Below are 23,370 nucleotides of genomic sequence, written 5' to 3' on the forward strand. Positions count from 1 at the left end.
AATCCACAAGAAGCTCAGAGAGGATCCCTGCAGCGATGCCTCATCAATTTGTATCTGTTGGGTCCGTTCACTCATTCAAGGCTCCTCTGCTTTAAAGACACTGCACGTGAGGCTGTGTATTACTTCTGTCAGGTTCCTCCTCTGGCTGTCCAGCTGGCAGACCACAGGCGTGCCTGGTCATGACGGATCCACTGCTGGTCCAAACATCCTCTCTCAGACAATGCAGGACCAGAGACAGACGGTGGACACCAAGCCGCGAAGTCCTCTCAGTCCTGATGACGAGAGTAGAAAAGCTGGCCCGGGTTAACACCCGGTCCTGGCTCGGTCCTGTCTGTGAGCCGTCAGTTATCCTGCCCGACAGTGCATACCTGAAGTTTCTCAGACAAAGCGCAGGTTAAAGGTTCCACGACACTCCAAAGAAGAAAATGAATGTCGAGTTTCAAAAGTCAGTTGTCCCCGCGTTTTCCTTGAAGATGTACCGTTGGGACATGGCAGCCAACGCGTAGCAGTCCCTGCAGAGTTGGTGTCTGGGGGTGGGACTGATGGAGGACATGTGTACCGTACCCCATGAGGCGGATAACGACAAGTGATGAAATACAAAACTCTAAACTCTAACGCCGCCTACTAACGGTGCTCCTACGGATAGATAGAAACATGCGTGTTGTTCATTAGTTAGTTAGCATCCATGCTACAGCAGCAGCCAGCGGCGGGCTCAATGAAACGCTTTCCCAGTGCGACGCCTGGCTGTAGGAAAATACCTGCCTGCCAATTGTGGGAGAAAACGCATGGCTCTCAAATGACTCCATGTATTTTCATATTCCGTAAAATGGTGACTGTGCATTCGCCGGACATTTCCCCTGATGAAGAACAGCACTGTCCTCGAGCTGCCACATCTCTTTATTCTTTAACCAGGTACGGTACAGCGTTACGCTAGCCATATGAACTGACAGCATCACCAACAGTTTTAAGTGCCAGAAACAAGCTAGCAACAATAACAAGCGGAACTTCCGCTTATCGATTTCACAATAATACACTCGTTAACAATACACGTTTACCGTTTTGAAACAAATGTGCAGCTTTAGCAAACGGCTGTCTAGATTTTTACATTGATATGAATAATATGTAATGAAGAGGCACATTGTGAGTTAAATTATTAAAGTAATTGAATTGCCAGCCAATGCAATAACAATGCGATCTTTAAATATGAAACATACATACCTACAGACCATCGTAGTTGGTGTTCGGCTTTTAACACATCATCAACATCGAACAATATTTTATTTTCAATGTGTTTCACTTCTGCTTTCTCTTTGTGCATACATTTATTTACCCCCAGAGCAAAACCGGCTCTGTTTTAAAAAAACATTCATTTTAACGCTATAAATTATTTAAAAGGTTCGTCTAAAGAAATTAGAAACCGTAATACGTTGGCAGATATTGTGGAATATGATTTTGATGATACATTGATTGATGGTAAATGAATGTTCCAGGATGCACTTCCTCTCGCCACCACTGTCAACATTGCATGCTGACAGAAACATGGCAGCTCTCCTTATCCTTTCATTTAGTGATATAGTTCCAGGCCAGGATTTCAGTACATATATGAAATGCTTTATCATCAAATAAACTCAATAAGAGTCCGTATAAATCGTTTTATTTTCCGAAAGTGACACGCGCTGGAATTTTATTTTGAAGGCAAAATCACCTGCCTGTAGTGAAAATACGTTTAGCTTGATGCAGCTGCTTACCTTAGCAACGCAGAGGCTGGTCGCTGGTTAGCTGGCTCCCGTCTAGATTGACAAGACGGGACAACCAATTGTATAATGCAATTTCTTGTCGCATCAGGGCGGATCAACCAATGACATGACTTTAGACCTGTGCGAAGGTGAGAGTTGAAATATTGCTGCATTAAATGTACTGTAGGAAATATGAAACTTCTACCAATTCTACTAATTCTTAATCTGACTTCCCTGACTGGTCTTGTAATATAATTCATATAATTATTATTAGTGTGTTCAGTGAAACAAAGAAATAAAAAAAAAAAACTGAATAACTGAAATCCCAAATATAAATACATGTGTATTCTTAAAGTTTGCATATGTTTTCGGTGTTTAATTAAAGTAACATTTTATTCTGAGACTTTTCTGGTATGACATATAGATAAAACAATATAATCTTGCAAAACAGGACAAGACTGTCTCTACTCTGTGTGGTTGTTAAAGGCAATGAGTTGCAAAGGGCTTGGAAATATTTCTTCCAAGAGTTGTTGCCATTTGTGGCCCAACAGCAGACTCTAGTGGTAAATGAAGAGAATAAAGCATCTAATATAAGTCCACCCACTGTTGAGGACTAACTTAAGAATTGGGTCTAGAACAGCACCATAAATACAGTTGAGAATGAATAATAAAATGAAAGCTTAGTCACATAATAGCATGCTTGAGCTAGCCTTATATTTTAGATTCACTGTGTTTCCTGGCCCTTGCAGTCATTTCCAGCCACGTGTTGTCTCTCGGGAGGCCTCACAGTCTGTGTTAAGCCACTATCTACTCTTATATTTATAATATTTTGCAGTTATTACTGAAAAAAAATCACAAATTTACATGATACTGCAGCTGCAGCTGACTATCGTGGAAAACTACTAGAAATCTAATGATTACTACCAAGATGACTATTTATGATTATGATGACAGTGACTATCTGATGAAGAACTTAACTGTTAGCTGTTAACTCCTATTTCGAAGTGTTGACTTCTCTAACATGAATGAAACATGAATTTAACAACTTACCCACTATCTTCACAACAAATCACAAGTCCCATTAATATACTGTTTATTGAAGATAGAATAGCTTGAACAGGACTGTACACAATTCATTAGTGCTCAGATCAAAAAAATGTATATGTTGCACAACTTACATTGTATTAAAATAATTAACTCCTTTTAAATTGACAAATTTAACATGTGGTTTGGGCTATACAAATTAAAGTACCTATACTTATCATACAATGATTATCAATTATACAGACGCACACACATTGCTCACTAAGGCAGCTGCGTCCACTCTGTGTAGACTTTAGTTAGTAGATCTATCCAAATGTGCATGCAGTGTGCTCCCATAAAGTTTCCACACATTGTACAATCTCACTTTGACATGCTTTTTGCCATTACCAACATTCTCAGAGGTAAAGCATCCTCCACCCATTCACCATCAGACTGTAGCATCCTCTGCCATAAATTAGCTTCATCTGTCGTTGAATCCATCCAGATCACTTCCACCCCATAACTCTTCCCTGCACAGAAAGGCACAGAAATAATTGTATTTATATGAAGGTAATACTTGAATAATAAAATGAAAAGAATATTTACTTGCAGAATGGCAGTTTTATAACAAACTACTCCAGATGATGCAACGGTATAAACGATAGTGTAATTGTATCTGGACAGTATATCCAAACTCAATGTGAACTGAGTGCATCCAAATTCAGATCACACTCTTATCCCAGGTGTTCAAAGTCATATATCAAAGGTATCCAGATCGCAGCTGTTACCATGTAGAAAATAGCAACAGTGGAATTCAACCTCACCTGTCCCCAAACCAAGCCTCAGGCCGCCAATGTAGTGGTTGTTGAGTCGGTCGTGATCCCACACTGTTATCTCCACACAGGCCTCTCTGAGGTCCTCCGATCGGAAGCCATCGTACACCATGGTGTGGTTGAACATCGGGTTGGCCGACCTCTTCACCACCCGCGTCTTCTGTCGACTTTTCCGGCTTGTGTCAGGAAGTACGGTGCTGCAGCAGAAGGAAAGGAGCGAGATCAAATGCATTTTCATTTGGAAAGACCATACCAGGTTTATTGCAGTTCATCTTGATTTTATTCAAGCAGTTTTCATTTCTAGATGTCCCTGTCTTTATTTCACAGTGTGATTGGATGTCGCTTCGGACTGAAAGAGCGAAAGTCAATCACATAACTGGCTGTGCTTTGTTTGTCTTGGTTGACAGAATTAGGTTACATGAAATAAAAATCACCAGCAAAAAACTCTATTGTATGAAAGGAAATTAAATGTTTTTAAAATGTATTGGATTATTTCACAATTTCACAGTTATATAATGTTTGATTCATTTATTGAATTCTGAACACTTAAGGTCTCCATTCAGTGACCTACAGTTTGGATGAAATCCTACCATTTCACAAACGGGTCGATAACGACTCCTCTGACTGGAGGAAGATTCTTGCAGTCTTTTACCCAAATTTGCACCTCACCAGTCTCCATCCTAGATGTTCTTTTACCTGTGGATGCAGTCAGACCTCAATAATCGCTAAAATTCAAAGGAAAAAATGTATGAAATCTGAGGTCATCAGCTCACTGTGGGACGTCTGCGGCAGGAATCTCAGGGCGACTCTCATTTGTCCTCTGCTGGCCATCAGATGTGAGGGAGACGCTGTTGGATTTAGTCCTGAGACCTGAAGGATTGAGCCGAAGTGAGTAATAGTCTAACAATTCACTTCTACACCACACACAGACTGTGTATAGAGATGAATCCTTTACCCTGGCCTTTAGTGCGTATTCATTTATGTGTGTGTTACTGAAGTCCCACTCTGACATATCCAGGTCCACCTCGCCCAGGAAACTGTTCCGCCCAAAAGTGTTGTTGTGCCACACGGAGATGTTCAAAGACTGAGTTTTCAACAATTCCATTATGATTTTAAACTATGAAAGGAGAAGAAGGCCACAAAGCTGTTGGTAAAATATGGAATACATATAATGAGAAATCTGTAAAATAATATATATGGAAATCTTACCCTGAGGATTTCATTGTAGGTTGGGTTTAAAGATTTCTTTTTTACACTGGTTTTTCTCTTTCCCAACTTTGTCTTATCAGGGAGAAGGTAACATTTCACATACCTGTAAAAAGACAGTGGAGTTACATTTCTATTCTCAACTAGAACAAAGATAGTGGCATTTTTTTAATTCTTCAAATGACTGCAGGAGGCAACTGACGAATGTCCATTTCAAATGTTTGAGCCTCTTTTCTGATCTGCCAGTCCTCCTTCTCTAACTGTTATATCACAAATATCACTGACATTTGGTCTACCTTTGCTATATACTGTATGATCAAAATGGCAAACACCCACGGGTCAGAGCAGGTCTTCTTGGTGTCTGCCACGGCCAGATCCCTGCAGTGCACCACAAATATGTGAAACTCTCCAAGCTTCTGGATGTAATTCACAGCGAACTGGATGCTTCCCTGGACTTCAATGTCTCCAAAGTCTGCAGGGTAAAGGCTGCTGATGCTGCCGCTGATCTGTTTATATTGACACAGAGGAGAGAAAACACCATCCTCTCTGGTTTGAACTCAATTGTTTTTGCCAGGGGAAATAAATTACACAAATGACCTTGATGGTTTGTCTTTTGTTACCAGTGGCCAGTATTGTGTGTCATCATGACAAAATGTGGTCCTGGAGACACCGACTGTAGCAGAAAGTACCACAAGGTTTTGAGTACTTTGCCAGGTCTGCCTGTCTGCCTGTCTGCCTGTCTGTGGACAGATTGTAGTATCACTGTGATAGCGTGTGCTTAGGGTGGGTGGGAGAGGAAGAAGGACCTTTTTTGCTTCATGCACCACTGAGCTACTTTCATAGGAATGAATGGGGCTCCGCCTCCAGTTCTCTTTATACATCCATGGGTCAAACAAACACAGGACTTTCATCCATTAGACCACTGTTCATGTCCCGATGTTATACCAAGTCACATGAGTCGTTGGTCTCTCTATAGTCACGTAGTCAGTAAAGTTATTATCAACCAACGATCTCTCTTAAGCTAACTTCCTGTGACCAAGCTGCTGTATTTGATGAGTTGGGAGTGAGAATCTGATGACCGTGGAAGAAGCAGTCATGAAACTTTACAGGTGTGTAGTGTAGTGTGGACACACACACACTAAACGTCCATGGCTCGGTTTACCATCGCAGCTGGTTTGTTTTGTTTTGTTTGTCTTTATTAAACTCCACATGAATCATATTCTGGTGATTTTCTCTATATTTCTTATGGTCAAAAATTCACCAAAAACAACAATGAGTAAACCCAAACTTGTTTGAGTAACGTTTGCTGAAAACTACGGTGACCAGTTATTTAAGGTAATAACCGTTTTAAAAAAAAAATGATATTGCAAGTTGTTTTTAAAGATGTAATTCTTCAGTATGAACCAACAGGCTTTGAGCTGAGAGCCTGAGACGGGATTATTGTCACATTGTTGGTTTTAGTCTTTTCATGGGATTTGTTGTGTTTGCATACTGATCTTTTAAAAGTGAAGTATTGTAATCAGAAACTTGGTTGTCATATAACACATCAATCATCAAAGGGTTAAGATGAATTAAGTAAAAAATGATCTTGTATCCTAGAGAACATTCAACTTTCCACAGGCTAACAAACTATATGCTCTATGTTTAATCAGAAACAAATGATCTATTGAGCTGCATGTGGACATACAGACGACATGGAGGCCATTCCCGAGGAGAGACTTAAGTTTGACGTGGAGCTGCCCGTGTTCCTTCTCCAGCCCAAGTTAGTCTCAAAAGTGCTGTCACTGTCGTTCTGATATCAGAGAATAACAAGAACATAAAAAATGTCAGTGCAGAAGAAAAAATCACTCAAGAGAGTAAACCAATCACTTAGCTCTTATGCAGTAGGTTAAGTAGTAAAATGACTGCAGTGCAGGTGTTGAACACTAGATGTATGACTTTACCTCGTCCTGCTGAAGAACAGTCATGGACACACTGGTTTTCATCTGCTTTGAGCTGGAGAGAGTAGAGGCTGATGGTGGAAAAGAGATACAACATTGAATCTCTTTCAATGACCCTATAAAACATCCTATGTATGTCCTGATAAATGTATAATGTATGGGTGGATTATGAGACAAGGGCCCCCGGGCACAGACATGCAAGAGGCCCGAACATCTCACCTACATAGGACAAAATAGTTGTTTAGTCTCTTTTAGTCCATTCAGTGGTCTTTTTTCAGTTGTTTTTGCATCTTGCTATGGTGGTTTTGCCCATTTTTGTGGTTGTTTTGCATGTCTTTACAGTTGATTTGTGGTCTTTTTAAATCTCTTCCGAATTTTTTTGGGTCTCTTTAGTGACTTTGAGTCTCTTTGTAGTTGCTTTGTGTTGCTTTGTAGTCATTTTGTGTATCTTTGAGGTTGTTTTCCCCTTTTCATTGGTGTTTTGTGTCCCTTTAGTCATATTGTGTATCTAGTTGTTTTTATAGTTGTGAGTTTCTTTGTGGTCTCTGTCAGCTGTTTTGCACCTCTTTGGAGTTGTCTTGGTCTGTTTGTAAACGTTTTGTGTCTCTTTGTCGTTTCTTTATGTTTCTTTGTGGTCATTTTAGTCTCTTAGTCCAGGGTGGCCCCTGATACTTTGGGCCCCTGGGCCTGTGCCTAGTAAGCCTATTCAGTAATCCATCCACTACATAAAGAGATGTTGACATGTTTACCGTTATCCACACTTTGATTCATTTGTTCTCGTGAGTTATTTTGGGTCCTCTCTTCTCCTAAGAAGAAATGAGACAGTAGCTATTATTACCTGTAACACATACATGTTACATGAAGTAATGCTCTGGCAATACAGTACAGCTTTATGACCATCACTTGTATAAAAGAACTACAGTCTCTTAAGAAGAAAGAGCTTTGTTACTTCTTTGTGAGGTGAGGTTTTCCAGGCTCTTGGATGAAGACGTGCTCCTTGAAGATAATCGTTTGAGTGCTGAAGAGATGGGACTAGTACTGTCATCATAACCTGCCACAAACAAAACGAAATCAGCTCTGGAAAAAAGACTCAACAGAGATTTTACACAATTTCTGATTTACTAAGCAAGCATCTGAAACTACAATGCTTCTTTTTACATTAATAAAGTGTTATTTTGGTCAAACATTTCAGGCAAGTAAAATGCTTAGTAAATCAGTTTAAGAGGTAAAAAAGTTGCTACTGTGTCCTCATGGTAAACACTAGGAACATCACATGTTTTCATTTTATTGCTATGAATCAACAGGAATCACGTTTATGGTAGTGATACTGCATATCTATGGCATCAGTAGCTCCATTTAACCTAAAACTAAACAAAAATATTTTCTATTGATTGGTTAAAGTTAAGGGATTGGTTAAAGGGAAGTTGTGTAAAGGTACGCTTGAAGTGGATAAGAAGTATTAAGTTAAGGTCAATGAACACAGCAGATTGTATAAACATGTAAATAGACAAATATCTAAATAGAGGAATTTGTCAACTCTCAGTCAAATCAGACTCACTATAGCGTTAACGTGTTAACTTGGTGTGATTTGTTTGAAAAAACATCACTGTGGTATTCATTTCTCGATCATTATGTTGAGGAAATTAAAAAAAAATCAAAAGCTCACTGCCTGAACTTGCCCGAGACAAAGACCAGGCCTTGGTCGTTGTGTTTTGGCTGGAGTTTCCATCATAATTTTGCACAATCCAAGAACTGATGCCCCGAGGATTCTCCTCAGAAGGACTGTCACTCTGGTTTCCCACAAAGTCCCTAAGGGCATTTTGCGGTGTGTTTACAGCATCATTCTCTGCCACAACAGCTCTCCCTTGGTGAAAAACAGGGACATGGGACTTCTCTTTCGGTCCGAGGTAGTGCTGATAATCCTGAGGGATGAAAGATCTGGCGAGGCGTGGAAAGGTCATCAACTTCTTCTCTGGGGCTTTTTTGGATTGTGTTGAAGTAGAGGAGCTTGAACTACATTGTTGTGTATTCACATTACCAAGGTAAGCCCCTCGGTCCTCTGGATGTGAAGGGAGAGATTGAGAGGTGATGCCTGCCCTAAATTTAGTGTCTGTCAGCACTGTCTGCTTTGCCACATGTGCGGGACTCTTCTTCTGTTTTGCAACTGCTGGCTTCCCTTGTTGCTCTTCAATGACCTTAGCTTGGGGGTCGATGTCTATTGGAAAGGTTTTCAAGGGAGAGCCTTCCAGCTTGGATCTCTTTGGACTGGAAGAATCTCTAGGCAGGACCCTTGGATGGCAGGTCTTAGATGGACTCCTCCTGACTTCGTCATCCTGGTCTTTTGATCTTGGAATTTGGGATCGTTTATGACTGAGGGGCCTTTCTTGATACTCAAAATCAGCCTTGACTTGATATTGGTGACATGCTGATTGTACATCCCCAGTACTACCAGAACTGACAAAGCATTTGTCTGTCACTTTTGATAGTTTCAAGTCGTTAGACTTGGTTTTGAACAGAGATGTCTGTGCCTCTTCTTCAGACTTCTCTCTGTTATCTAAGGATGTTCTCAGATCAGACTGTGGAGAAACCACTTTGTTACTGAGTATTGAACTGCGTGAGGCTTCCTTGACTCTTGCAGCGATTACCCTGGGTCCTGTATATTCCTTTTCCCAGAAATGCTTAACCTCACTAATCTTGGCTGGCCTGTCCTCTTGAGGACTGGAACTGGACTGCCTGGGAAGGGGAACTGGAATATCCCTCTCAAGCTTTTGGGTGTTAAAAGCTACACAAGAAGGTACAGGAATGATGGCGTTATCCTGTGGCTCAGAAATCTTGGACTCTGTCACTGAACCTGTTAAAGAGTCATCTGTCTCTTCATAGATGATGACTGGATTAGCTCTATATGTGCCATCTTCTTTAGATACATCTACAAAGAAGCTACAGTCAGCTTGTGGTGACCTGTCAGCAGTGTCCTCAACTGTCATTTCCAGTTGAGGTGAGAGATTGTTGTTAATGCTCTCCACATCAGAGTTGGTCTGACAGCCATGTGGAGCTTTTACTCCACTCTTGGAGAAGTCTTTTCGTCTTGCCTCTTCTCTGGTAAATATTATTTTGGGACCACTGTTTTCTCTCTCCCAGAAAGCTTTCAGATTGGATAGTCTCTCCGGAAGCCGAACAACTCTATCTTCTGTTGCCTTCTGCTGAGTGCCGTCATCTACTGAGGTCACTGTTTCTTTAAACGGTGTGTTCTGCAGTGCTGTAAGTTGTAGTGTTCTGACCTCTGTCATCTCAGAGGGTTTAGCTTCTTGTTTGACACTTGCAGGGTTGTCCGTGGTCCAATCTGCTGCCTCTTGAGAGAGATTATGGGTGTTGCCTGGTTCTATCTGCTTAAGTATCGTCACCTCTTCTTTTTGTGGACTGTGCACTTCAACAGTTTTCTCTTTCTCTCTTCTAAAAATTCCAAGCAGTCTTTGTCTAGGCGTTGGTGAAACAGCATGAGATGAACCCGTTGAGCCACCATTAGATGGCTTGGTATCTGAGGGGGCCTCAACAGAGACATCAGTTCTTTCTTCAGGCATCTTTTGGTGACGAATGTTGGAAGTTGGCCAGCCTGTGGAAGTAGTCTGGGAGTGATGGTCCTCTTCAGACTCTGTCTCCAGATGAACAAGCTTACCTGACTCCTGCTCAGCAGAAACAACTCCGGACACTGCATGGCTTAGGAACTCTGAATGACAGTGCTCCGAGACATCTGCAAAGACAGCAACCACATATTGGATCACACATGTACATTATGTCTACTTAACACTGCAAAGTATAATTAAAGCTACCTATGTAGGACTTTTTTGGCATACCACTGTCAAGTAAAGTGGGGCTTTGTGTGTTGTAACTGTATTCCAGAGGAATTCTCATTGGTATTATAAAATAGACGACAGGGCAAACAGCATTGCACATACTAGCAGATCAGAACCAGGTACACTGAAAAAAAAATGGAGTGCACCAGTTGTCTGTTTTTATAGCATATTTTAAATATGCTATAAAAACACAAAGAAATCTCTGGGTTGCATTATAGTTGGACTATATTATTTTATTATAACTGTGGACAAATTAAATTTGCAGTTTTTTAAGGCTGACATTTAGCCCCACTCATACAGAATACCTTAGGAATTGCAATGTCACACTTCAATTCACAGTAACACAACAAACCAATGGAAAAGTCCAACACATCACATGAGACATTAAAAGCTAAATTGCATAATGTCAAAGCAAGGTACAGTAACCCCAATTATACAATACAAACAGATGTTTTCTTGCTGTTCTTATCCACCAGTCTCTATAAGCAGTTGTACATAAATGCACATATTTTGCCCCATTCAAGAACATGCACAAGCAGGATGAATATGAACATTACTTTTGGATAATCTAGTCTGATGTCTAAATGTGATAGATAGATACTGAAGTCATTGGTTGTTACAGTAGTTTGACTTATTGATCGATGATTTAGTTGACTAGTTTGTTTTCAATAAAAGTCTTACCACCAAGGTGTTGGTCAGCTTCCTGCTCTTGGAGGTTTGCCTCATTTTTGCAGTTGAGTTCAGCTTCCTGTGAATCCACCTGACTCTGATTGAGTAATGCCCTACGTGTGTCATCAGTGGCCCTGCTGGTATCCTCAAGGTCACTATTATTTTCTGCCTCAGAGGGAGTGATGGAGTCCAGCAAACTGTTCTCTCCCAGCTCCTTCCCATCTCGCCACTCCACTCCACTCTGACCAACGGTGGAGCTGAACCTCACCTGCTTCCTGTCTATCCAGCTCTCAGTGGGAGAATCAAGGCTAACTGGACTCTGCAGGTCCAGGCAAGAGAACAAGGAGTCTGTGGAGCTAGAAGTGGACAAGTGCTTGAGGATACCCCGCGGGGCAGCAGAGTTGGTCTGCTGACCTCCTGGCCCATCTTCCTCAACAAAGCAGTTCTGAGAACTGGTGCTGACTGCTCTATTTTCAGGCATTGGCATTGGAAAAGATGCATTCTGGGTGATCGGACTATCATTAGGGTCTTGTTTAAGGTTACTAGCATAAGAAATGCAGCTATCAGATGAAGGCAAAGGCTCTGAAAGAAACAAAGACAAATGAACACCATTGTAACCTTTTAAAAAAAAAATAATATTTAATCACTGGTGTCCTTCAGCAACTCTCACACACAGAATCATGTTGAAAACCGTCCATTTAATCCTGCGTCACCTTATTTCTGAGGAGTTATTCACTTATTTCACAACTCACATTATTACTTTGATTCCACTCTTTCATTAGGGTTGTGAAGTCTGGTCTAGTTATAGCTCCTTGTTATCTTTCAGATGACTATGTTGGCAGTTCCACTAAAGAGACATTTCTTCAAGAGACAATAACTTCCTAACTCCTTTTTTCCTCTCCCATTAATCTTGTCTCGGTCTCAGACAAAGAGGACTCAGGTCTTGGTCTTCTCTTGATCTCAAAACACTCTGGTCTTGGTCCTGACTTGGTCTCGTTTTAGGTGGTCTTGACTACAAAACAGGGTAGTGGTACTTTTACTTAAAGGAACAGTGTGTAACATTTAGGGGGATCTATTGGCAGAAATGGAATCAAATATTATTAAGTATGTTTTTTCTTTAGTGCATAATCACCTGAAAATAAGATGTTATGATTTTGTTACCTTAGAATGAGCTGAGTTTCTACATTAACAACGGGTCCTCTTCATGGAACCGGCCGCCATTTTTCTAAAGAAAACCCAGAACGGACAAGCCTACCTGCATCGGCTTACCCTGGTTGGAAAACAAATGGGGGGGACACTGTTTTTTTGGTCTCTAGGGTCGGAAAACAAAATACAGGAAACCTCTGTTCGTCTTGAGGAGCTGGAGGATTCATTTCTGCAAAAACTGCAATTTACAGTGTCCACTCGCTTAAAATCCTTTTCGTGTTTTCACGTCGGCCACCGTAGTTCCCCTACAAGCTTGGAACACGGGTTAAGGTTCAACTGGTTGTAATCTGCAACCTCACTGCTAGATGACGCCAGATCTCACACTGCATCTTTAATTAGCTAAAGGATCTGAATACGTATTCCACTTTAGGCTGGCTCTTTAGTGTGGACAACCCGAGCCACCACCTTTAAACAACTTGAGACTTTTTTTGTTCTCTGAATGCGTGGACACAAAGAGTGAGTGTCTTAGGAAGTGCTCTACTTATAAAACACATTACTGTTTATTTGAAAATAGTTTTCCGACTACTGTTTCACCATTTATTGATTAATACTGTGCCTTGCACATAAGCAAGGCTTATTGCTATGTTTTGAACCAATGATTGGAAACCCAGTCTGCATAATATTAGTGTTTATCATGAAGGTTTCAAAATCTATTTATGTCAAGAGCTTGTTGTGTATGTACATACATAATACTGGTAGTTTTCAGTATGGATAGGTATTAGATAACCCATTGACTTGTTATGCCTCTTCTAAACTCTCACTATTTGTCTGGGATGCTTACTTCTCATCGTATAATTTCTCCCACAATAACATTGTTTTCATAGCTCCTGCGAAATATTTCCAGCAGCCACAAGTCATGCGGTAAAGATTAAGGCTTTGGAATGTGTTTCTGTGTAATCCTCTGGCTAGTCGGGAAGCCTTGTGTATTTGGACTTCCCTTTACTTTGACAACCCCTGGGAAATCTGTGGTCGCAGCTCACTGGCTCATTTCACAAGGACTGGAAGAACACACACTTAGAAATATGGCAGAAACACAAAGACTTCAGCAAGAACTTAAATCAAATTCTAAGAATCATCTCTGTTATGTACAATTAGCGAATGGTTGCGGTTCATGAGCTATTACATATTTTTAAATCAGCACTGTTAACTACCAAGAACCTGCATGGAATTGTATTTTTCTCTTTTCCCATAATACTAAAAATGCCTTCTCTGAAATTGCAACAAAAACAGATGGAATGAAATCCGATGATACAATTGATAGAAATCACAAGCCATTACATGCCTTCCACTGCCATGCAACCACTGCTCATGCCAACATGCTGTTCACAGGAAAGGTTGAAACAGCTGAAGCGTAAAGGACCCACACACCTGGATGTCAAACTGATTGCTAGAAACCAGACTTACGTTTGTTTGTAAAGTAACTGCTTTCACCATTTGTCCATCAAGGCGTCCACTCAATTCAAAACACATGGTGTATCATTAGATCAAGAAGTCCACTCACACTCACAATACAAATTTAAAATAGCATAAACTGAGTTAACATATAGAAACTCACCCTCATTCTGTATCGGGGTTTGATCCACTGCTCCCTCCAATAACTGACTGTGACTTGCAATGACATCACTATTGAATGGATTTTGTCTTTGCTTGAATAAAAAAAAAGATTGATAAATACAACACCTGCATGGAATCACACTCACAACCTTTTAAATGATTTCTCCAGTCAGAATCCTACCTTTGTGGGTGACTGTAAAACTGGTTTAGGTGTATCTTGTGGTGTTTCACGTGGCTTCTGGTTTTCATACCTATTATTATAAACAAAGACCACAAGATGCAATGGCAATTTCTGAAGATAGGAAAACTGTCAGGGGATTCAAAAAAGAATGAATCTAATCTTGATTTGGAAATCTGCATGCTAATGTCAGTGCATCACACTCCCTTCTATACAACATGTTTCGGTCATTGAAATAAAAATCTCCTAAACAATGCCTGTTCTCTTGTTGTTTCAACTATACTTTTCATCTTACGTTTTTTGGGACAAATAATTACAGTTAAATAAATATAGTTACTATAAAGAACAAGCAGGTAAATTCTATAAAAACTAAAAAAAGTGAAGGCAGTGCAGAACGTGTCCGATACTCCTCAGAGGCACTGGAGAACATGAACATGTGATACTTGACCTTGTAAGAAGATTACTACCGGGCCGATTACTGAGTATCCATTTACTGTGTGCACAACTCCACTCACACCCAAATAATCTGCTCCACTAGTGCAGCATGTGATGGTGCTCCAAACAGACGGCACAGACTAAATGTGTTGTTTGTACAATGTGGAGTTTGAGATTTGTACTTCAGAGATTATTTAGAGCCGCAGGACTTTTCCTTCAACACACACGTTCTGTTATGTGAACCAAAATGGAATTGAATTGAACTTGCTAACAATGTATGAAGAGCATACATTGGGTCAAATCTCCTTTCCATTTATAATCCCTCTGTGTGTATACATATATAAAATATTATATATAAATTTAATTAATCCATTAATCCACTGTTGAAAATAGTTCCTAAATGAAAGTATATATTTGTGAGATTTATGTTGTCAACAATAAGAAGAATATAGAATAACACCAACCGTATTCTTTAAAACAACATGACAAGTGATCAGAACAAATAACTTACCTTTTCTAAACATTTTGTAGATGCATCCAAACACCCAATGTATATGTAAATCCCTTTAAAAAGCACAACAAGCTGTAAACTTGTTGTGCTGCTGAACTTGTTTGCCTATGCGCACAGAGCAGCAACGTTTTGTTTTACTGAAAACAGCTGAAAATAGTGCTGATGAGACTGATGCGGAAGAACCAAACCAAAAAGCTGTCGTTTTGAGGGGAAATGTAAATCCACAAAAACATGCCTTACAAAATTGAGTAATGTGTGACTTCTACTTCCTGCTTTGGTTCTCTGTACTCACCTGAGCTGCGTCTCCTCTTGAAGGATTCCACAAAGTGCAGGTGGGACGAACACTTCGCTGTTCTCACTGCTGACAAAACTGGGCTTCTCAGGCAATATCTGCGAGAGCTCCACTGCAGCACACAACACACAGCTACTGTTAGAGAAGGTTAACCATTCATTGTAAAGCACACTGTTTATATCCACTACAACATAATCATCTAGAACTCCACATGCCAATGTAACCATGCAACACTCTGTAAATAAATACAAAAGACTGTTACAAATATCTTTGTATCCACAGGAAGCTTTTTGAGGTTAAAATGATCACATCTGTGAAGTTGAAGTAGAAAATATGCACCTAAAATATTAATATATATTCAGGTAGTGATGTGTGCTTTTGTTGGAACTGTTCTACGAGTGCTCACATGTCATGGTATTTGTGGGGAGCTTAGAACACGCTCTTGTTAATACCACAAATTATGCATAAATTGTTGTGCACGTTTGTAAATCTTATTTTTCATTTGTAGATCATAAAATACACATTTGTGACTATTTTGAGATCAATTTCATTCCATAGGTTGGAACGGTGATTTTGAGATTAGCAATGGGGAATCTAGAGGACTCACATATCGTCAGCGGTTTATGTGAGTGTCTCATGGAGGCCCTGATGATCTCGGAGCCATGGATGCGATCCTGATGTCGCAGCTGCTTGGTCTCGTAGAACCATTCTCCAGTCATGTACCTCAGCCGGCCCTTGTCCCTCACCGTCTTCTGGAGGTTTCTGAATGCAGTCACATCAATAGGACATGTGTAGTCACTACTTCAATATTCATAGCAAACAAAAAAACACTGCTGTGCTGCAAGCAACATTTCCACCTGCACCTGAAACTTCTAGGTAGCAAAGACATGTTCTTTCTGCAGACAGATGTGTATATCCCCTGTCTGTCTGTGACTTAAAGAGTCAGGGGTTCGTTTGTGCTTGGACACAGAACATGGAACTCACTGAACACGCTGCTCCTCAGCCTTCTTCAGCTCAGCGTCTCTTTTCAACACGGCGCGGATGGTCTCCTGCTCCTCCTCCGTCAGGAAACTCAGGTCGATCATGATGACTGCTGCCACTCGCTGCGTCCTCAGCTTTCCACTGATTTGAGTTTGTGTCTAGAGGCTGAACATGATCACAGCTTCATACGGTTCTTCTGGAAGCTCTCAAAGATCTTCAAAGTTCTTCAAGTCAGTGTGAACAGTGCACTATCCATTGTATAACATGAATGCTCCTTATTGTAGGCTACGTTTTGCTTCAGCTGGGCTTCTATCCTGCAGCCGTGTTTGACCCTTTCTAGACCAGTTTGAACCTGAAAGAACATTGAAGAATATCATCAATTTTTTTATCTGCATCCCTCAACAGACAGCATGGTTGAAATGATAGATGATTCAACAGCTGTCAATCAACATTTAACTAATCTGCAACAATTTTGATAATTGATTATTCGTTTAAGTCAGTCAGTGATAATAAATTGAAGATTATATATTTTTATTATTAGGACTGTTCATGCAAAATGAGCAAATTAAACATGTCAATTAGGGCTTTATGAAATGGTGAAGGGCATTTTTCTCTAAATTATTTAACAGAATGTTACAATTTGAATAAGTAACTTACACCAAACCATGTCAACATTATGAGATGAGAATACACTGACAGCTAGACAATAAATCATAATCATTGTGCTTTGTGATATTCAATGGTTGATGGGTAAGGTGTACTGTAATAAGCTGTGGTTGTGGTGCTCAAGACAGAAGTCAAAAGCTGAATGTGAAATGGATGTTTTGATTATTCTGGCCAAAATAATTGCGATTCACAATAGTATACAGGGATAACGTTACCTGACATTTTGTTGACAAACCATTAATTTATTGCATCATTGAACACTTATAATAACAAACAATCTCAAGGTAACCATCATTTATAAGGTCGCCCTGCATAAATAAAAGAGAAATAAATAAAAAGCTACATTGTGAGAGTCTATGCTTTCTTACATGATCATTTTTAATTAGTTTATATTTTTGACTTTTCTACCATGATAGTGAGCTAGACAACTTTTTCAAGTTACTCAAGTGAGAATATTGACAATTATCCTGAGAACAGAAATTCACCTCTTATTTTTATTGTAATCAGCAATCCTATATAGTCCCATCCCATGAAATGGAATCAGATGATGACTAGTCAGACATGTCGCAGATCAGTTCACCTCATGAAAGCAGACACAGTCGCTGTCGCTGTGTATGGGAGGATGTGTACGGTGGCTCTGAGAGCTCAACACATACAACGAGACCGAACACAAGCAAATGATTTAGAACAAAACAGTGTAAATAGAGTAAACACAACCAAATAGAGAAACACTCTGCAAGTAGCACACAACACGGAAACGCTTCAGGGGAATCTACAAAACACCTTTCACATTACAGTCATTTGATCCTTGTTTAATATAAAAATATTGATCATTGGTTTATTTCAAATGATCTCATATGTGCTTGGGTGATAGTGTGGATACATTGTAACTAACTGTTGGGGCAAATCAAAGTCATTTGTCAAAGTCCTAAAATGTGTCAATTATCACAGGACTTTTTTTTGTCCTACAGGTTGAGAGAAAAAGCCAAAGACGAGCTCCAGTTGTGGCCATAAAGAAACCCTCAGCAATCTCAGCAAGGACACGGGCTGCCAGCGATTCTAATCCTACAGACCTTTTGTCAAGTTCAGCAATTATCTCCTCTCGGTCAGCTAGCTGTGCGTTCTGTGTGTGCACTGAAAAAAATGTATATTGATATTAGTATTAGTTAGCATGTTTCGTTGTCTTCTGCTGGGCGTTCTTCCATCACAGTTCTGTAACTATTAACGTTAAGGACAGCTAACACAAGCAAAAGGCTAATGCTAGGCTTACAGCAGATATCTGCAATAACATCTTAATCATGTGATCACAATGTTATAATAACCAACAAGTATTCATAACTAGATTTCAGTTCATTTTCCTAAACCACTGACGGATAGCAGACTTTAATAACTTTATACAACAAAAACCATGGCAACAATAAGTGTGTGCCCGCCGTGTGCATCACTTTTTAGTGTCCCCTGGAAACACTTTCCGTTGGGTTGTGTGCTACTTGCAGTGTGTTTCTCTAATAGCATGTGTTTTCTTGAGCTCTCCAGGCCGCCGACTCCACAGTAAAAACATGTATCTGTGTTTCCCGTTACACAAAAACGCTCCTACCTTCTTCACTCTTCCTCTCACTGCCTCCCTCTGTCTGTCATTCATGTGTCTGCCACACAAATAGTACCGATCAGAAAACCGATCAGTGTCAAGGTTATGATACATACACCTTACCTGATATAAAGGATCAATACCTGTATTGGTCTTTGAGTTTGTGCCATGCCAACAGTAAAACAACAAATACAAGTTGAATACAACTTACAGCAGAGCTGCTGCTTTTCCTTTAAGAGTAACATCTTTGGGAGGAATGTTGCATGTTCTAACATTGCTCATGTCCACCCACATAAGACAGACCTGTGGGGATCTGTTGGAAACTTCACTTAGTTTGATGTTCATACTGAGATTACGCTACAGTGTGATAAAATGAGCACACCTGAACTTTATGTAAATGTTCTCTTTGCTCCAGTAACAACGTGTTTTGTCATTCAGCTGCTTTGGAGAACATTGTATTTATGTAATTGTGACTTAGAAATGGTTGTGGTTGCACAATGTTTTCTCCCATTGTTTATTCATTATCCAAGTTAAGAAAGTTGTAATCGCCTCCTATTCTGGAGTACAAGGCTGGATGAAGACTAAGCTGTCAGAAGCCCTGAATAACATGCTTTTCCCTGGTTAACCTCGTGCTGGTTGATGTGGGAGTACTTCATTGTTTAACAAAGAAGAATGTTGCATGTCCAGTACATTACAAGGAGGAAAGTATCGCTGAAGGACAGGACTTATTTCCTTGTTATGGTAGTGATATTTTATTTCCTCATCACTGCACTTCCTTGAGAAAAAAAGGAGATTTAACAAGCTACATTATTGTGATTTTAAAAATAGATTTCGTAAAAGTGACCTGACTAGTGACATAAAAACAAACCACTGGATGGTATCCACCCTGTCTCTGTAGCACCAGGTTTCACACTTTAAGCTGAAGTGGTGACACACATCCTTCATGCTGTTTGCACTGACTGAACACTAAAGCCTTACAAATCGAGGACTAACAGTGATCAACAAATGGTGAGCACTGGGTCACTTGTTTAAAGAACACTACCATCAAGGTTCTTGGTAGAAGATTTTTTTATGAGATTTATAGAAGTTCATAAGTATAAAAAATCATTTTAACATAATATAAAGAATTGTTAAACGTAATGTAGATATGTCTTCTGACGTCTGGTTAATATTTAGTCACTGCAGACTTTTAGAAGTTGCTGTTGAAGGGCTGTTCAGTTAATATGACTTAAAAAAGGATTACATATTCAAAAACTATGAAAGTCAAAACATCAAATGGCATGTTTCTGTCCAAACAGTCCAGTACATCCCAACAAGTCTGACTTGGGACACTGAAATTACAAGTTGACATGGATTTCAATTCATTGTTCAGCAACCATATATAGAAAGTATAAGACTGAAGAAATAAAAAGTTACAAATGTCTCCTAATTATAACAATCTACACCATATTCCTTATGTGTTTTAACATGACGTGAGTTAACACAATGACCTAATAGTATGTTGTTACATTTGCAATCTGCTACGTGACCAGTTACAACAACAGGAATATGTAGATTATCAGTGGTGCTGGAGTGACACGGACAAATCGTTTGGCTGTTCTGACCAACATGGATCTCCCTTTGCTGAACCTTTTACTTACTATTCCTCCCAAACAGTGTAAGAACAACAGCATACAGAGGAGAGTGGACTACACCATTAACAGAGATGCCAGGTGTGAAGTCAGAAAGCAGTGCGCTCACCTCTCGATGCTGCTCCTCGCTGGGTGGAAACTAACCTGCAACTGGATCCGGAGCTGCTGCAGCTGGGAGGAACTGCAGACCCGGAGCAGCAGGGGCCAGCATAGAGCAGCGGGGAGGTCCGTGAGATACCGTCACAGTAAAATAGGTCAGGCTTTAGGGCGTGGCTTCTATGTGATTAACAGGTCACTAGTGTTTCGGTTTAAGAACTTTAACCCTTTCATAGTGTGTTTTCACTTCAACGTAGTTCATTGTAGCATTTTGGTCGATCTTCTAAAAGTTATATACTGTATAACTGTATATTGATATTACTCCACAACATTTTGGATTGCAAATCTTGCACTTTGTACATTTATTTTACAGCTTTAGTTACTAGTAAATGTCAGTTTCAGAATAATAATACAACAAATAGATACCCATAAGTACAGTATATCAAGTAAATATATTACAGCTTTTATTGATGTAAAAGTTCTGCATACTTGGTCAGAGCCCTCCACTTCAGGCCTTATGACCAGATGAGAAGGATGGAGGACTAGAAGACCAGATGAAAAGGATGGAGTACCGCAGGACCAGATGAAAAGGACGGAGGACCGCAGGACCAGATGAGAAGGATGGAGAACTAGAAGACCAGATGAGAAGGACGGAGGACTGCAGGACCAGATGAGAAGGATGGAGAACTAGAAGACCAGATGAGAAGGACGGAGGACTACAGGACCAGATGAAAAGGATGGAGGACTACCGATAGCCCGGGAAACTAAACGCCGTCATGTCTGGGTTCATAACATAGTCTGGAGGAGCTCCGTGGATTTTATCGAGCTGTATTCACTGTGTCTAGCAAGCCACACGTTGGCTGTTTACTACAGCTGTATGATCACAAAATAAACTGATTTGGCTGTGGTTTAACAGCAATAAACCGACAAAAAGGGACCCCGAAATAACTATGTAATCATGCCGATTTGTAAAAAGTCTGAATTCATGTTTTGTTAGTTTTGTTAGTTCTCTCCGCAAGACGACAAAACAAAAAACTTTTAAAATACTTGTTTTCTCAATGGAACTCGGATTGATCGGTGCGAGGCTATGCTAACATTGTAGCAGCTCCATCAACACTCAACATAACGTCATATAGATGTAAATACGGCAGCATCTCCTTCATTGTTTGTACCATATGGTTTACACACACACACACACACACACACAATAGGCTCGTTCGAGATGAACTGCGCCTCGCCTGGAAAGCAGACGAGAGCAGGCGGACGTAGAAAGGGGCGTTGACAAAAAACTGCTTCAATTTGGACCATTTTCAGGCGCCTGCTTCTTCTTCTTCTTTTGCTTTTTATGGCGGTTGGCAAACAGCTTTCGGGTGCATTACCGCCACCCACTAATCTGAAGTGTGGACTAAGGACTCTAATACGACAACCAAACGAAAAGAAATACATATATACATATATGTGTCTAAATAAATAAATATATGTATATACAAATATATATAAATATTTATATACATATAGAAAAAATAAAATAGAAGAAATAAATAATAATTAATTTTTTTCTCAAATTCTATTCATTAGTCTTGTTGACTCTAAATATTCCAGAAAAAGTTTCCAACATTTGTCACTAAAGCTTTTCTTTAGTACATTAATGATATTCTCCTCTCCCATCTCTCTTAGACCTTTTTTCAAAACTTCTCTCGCTGACTCGTTTCTTCTTCTTTATAAAATTCACAGTTTCCATTATTATGCTTTCCAATAACATAGAGGGAACTGTTCAGACCAGTATGGCCATTCCTTAGTCTTGTCATAATCATCTCCTCTTTTTTAGCTTCTGACTTACTTATATTTACATTAACATTATTTCTTCCACTCTTCAAAGTCCCTTTTGCTGCTTTATCTGCCTTCTCATTGCCATCGACTCCAACATGGACCATTTAACAGCCATCCGCATTTGATGGATTCTTAAAAATGATTGTAGTATTTCAAACAGTAAATCCTCTCTGCTTCTGGAGTGGCAACATTTCAAACTTGTTAGCACTACACATGAGTCTGATGCAATTACCACTCTCTTTTGGATAAAAGCGCCTGCTAAATGACTGTAATGTAATGATCTTATCAGACCTATATATATATATATATATAGCTTTCAAAACAGACCTGTCAGCTCCCCATCATTACATTTAAAACCTTTTTACATGTATTTACCATTTTATCAATATGTACATTCCAGGTGAGCCTATAAACACATTCCTAAAAATATGTAGGAGTCTATCCTTTTCAGCTCCTTACCATATCAAATTATAAAATGAATCAGAACATATCGCCACGGTTACAGTCAATGTAGCATCGTATCCTCATGTTTGATGATTCTCCAGTTTTAAGCAAATTATAAAACTAAAAACAGTAGAATAATCAAGGAATGTAATTTCATTTTTTTTTTTAATTATTTCATAAAAAGGATGGCATTGTGGTGAAACATGGTTTTCATAATTCAATAACTGCTCCCTATATGGTTAAAACGTTCTTTAGAATTCTGTAAAGAATTAGCTTCATTATTCTTCTTCTAGGTTGGTTCCAAAAATACCACCTTGTGTTGACGAGGTTGTCCCTCTGTTGTCGTATTAGAGTCCTTAGTCCACACTTCAGATTAGTGGGTGGCGGTAATGCACCCGCCATAAAAAACAAAAGAAGAAGAAGAAGAAGCAGGCGCCTGAAAATGGTGCGAATTGAACCCAGTTTTTTGTCAACGCCCCTTTCTACGTCCGCCTACTCTCGTCTGCTTTCCAGGCGAGGCGCCGTTCATTTCGAACGAGCCTATTTCAACTCACGCGTTTGGGGCGTTTCAGCGTTTGACGCGAATTCGCGCCGCGCCATCACAAATTTGCGTCACTCCAGTCTCATCGCGTCTGTGCATAGACTTTGCATGTAATATACTCGCGCGAATAATTTGCGCTGCGTTTAAGTGTGAACACAG

The 23,370-nt window shown here is 39.8% G+C and overlaps 1 protein-coding gene across 3 annotated transcripts; it reads right to left on the reverse strand.

Annotated features, from left to right (window-relative positions):
• Positions 1–2,852: 2,852 nt before the first annotated feature.
• On the reverse strand, positions 2,853–20,439 carry sytl2a (synaptotagmin-like 2a). Of its 3 annotated transcripts, XM_079171013.1 has the most exons (19): positions 20,410–20,439; positions 16,419–16,767; positions 16,042–16,196; positions 15,435–15,546; positions 14,200–14,269; positions 14,020–14,110; positions 11,271–11,840; positions 8,405–10,486; positions 7,688–7,789; positions 7,488–7,544; positions 6,742–6,809; positions 6,486–6,590; positions 5,135–5,304; positions 4,802–4,904; positions 4,548–4,709; positions 4,366–4,462; positions 4,183–4,288; positions 3,584–3,789; positions 2,853–3,289 (listed from the first exon to the last, which is right to left on the reverse strand). In XM_079171013.1, the coding sequence occupies exons 2-19, from the start codon at positions 16,517–16,519 to the stop codon at positions 3,141–3,143; spliced, it is 4,506 nt and encodes a 1,501-aa protein (XP_079027139.1). In that variant the 5' UTR covers positions 16,520–16,767; positions 20,410–20,439; the 3' UTR covers positions 2,853–3,140. The 3 variants fall into 3 exon arrangements, with proteins under 3 accessions (XP_079027139.1, XP_079027138.1, XP_079027137.1); XM_079171012.1 differs by lacking the exons at positions 8,405–10,486; positions 11,271–11,840; XM_079171011.1 differs by lacking the exons at positions 14,020–14,110; positions 14,200–14,269; positions 15,435–15,546; ... (1 more) ...; positions 16,419–16,767; positions 20,410–20,439 and adding an exon at positions 13,869–13,904.
• Positions 20,440–23,370: the final 2,931 nt, after the last annotated feature.

Source organism: Pholis gunnellus, assembly GCF_910591455.1.
Source record: "Pholis gunnellus genome assembly, chromosome: 13".
Taxonomy (NCBI): Eukaryota; Metazoa; Chordata; class Actinopteri; order Perciformes; family Pholidae; genus Pholis; species Pholis gunnellus.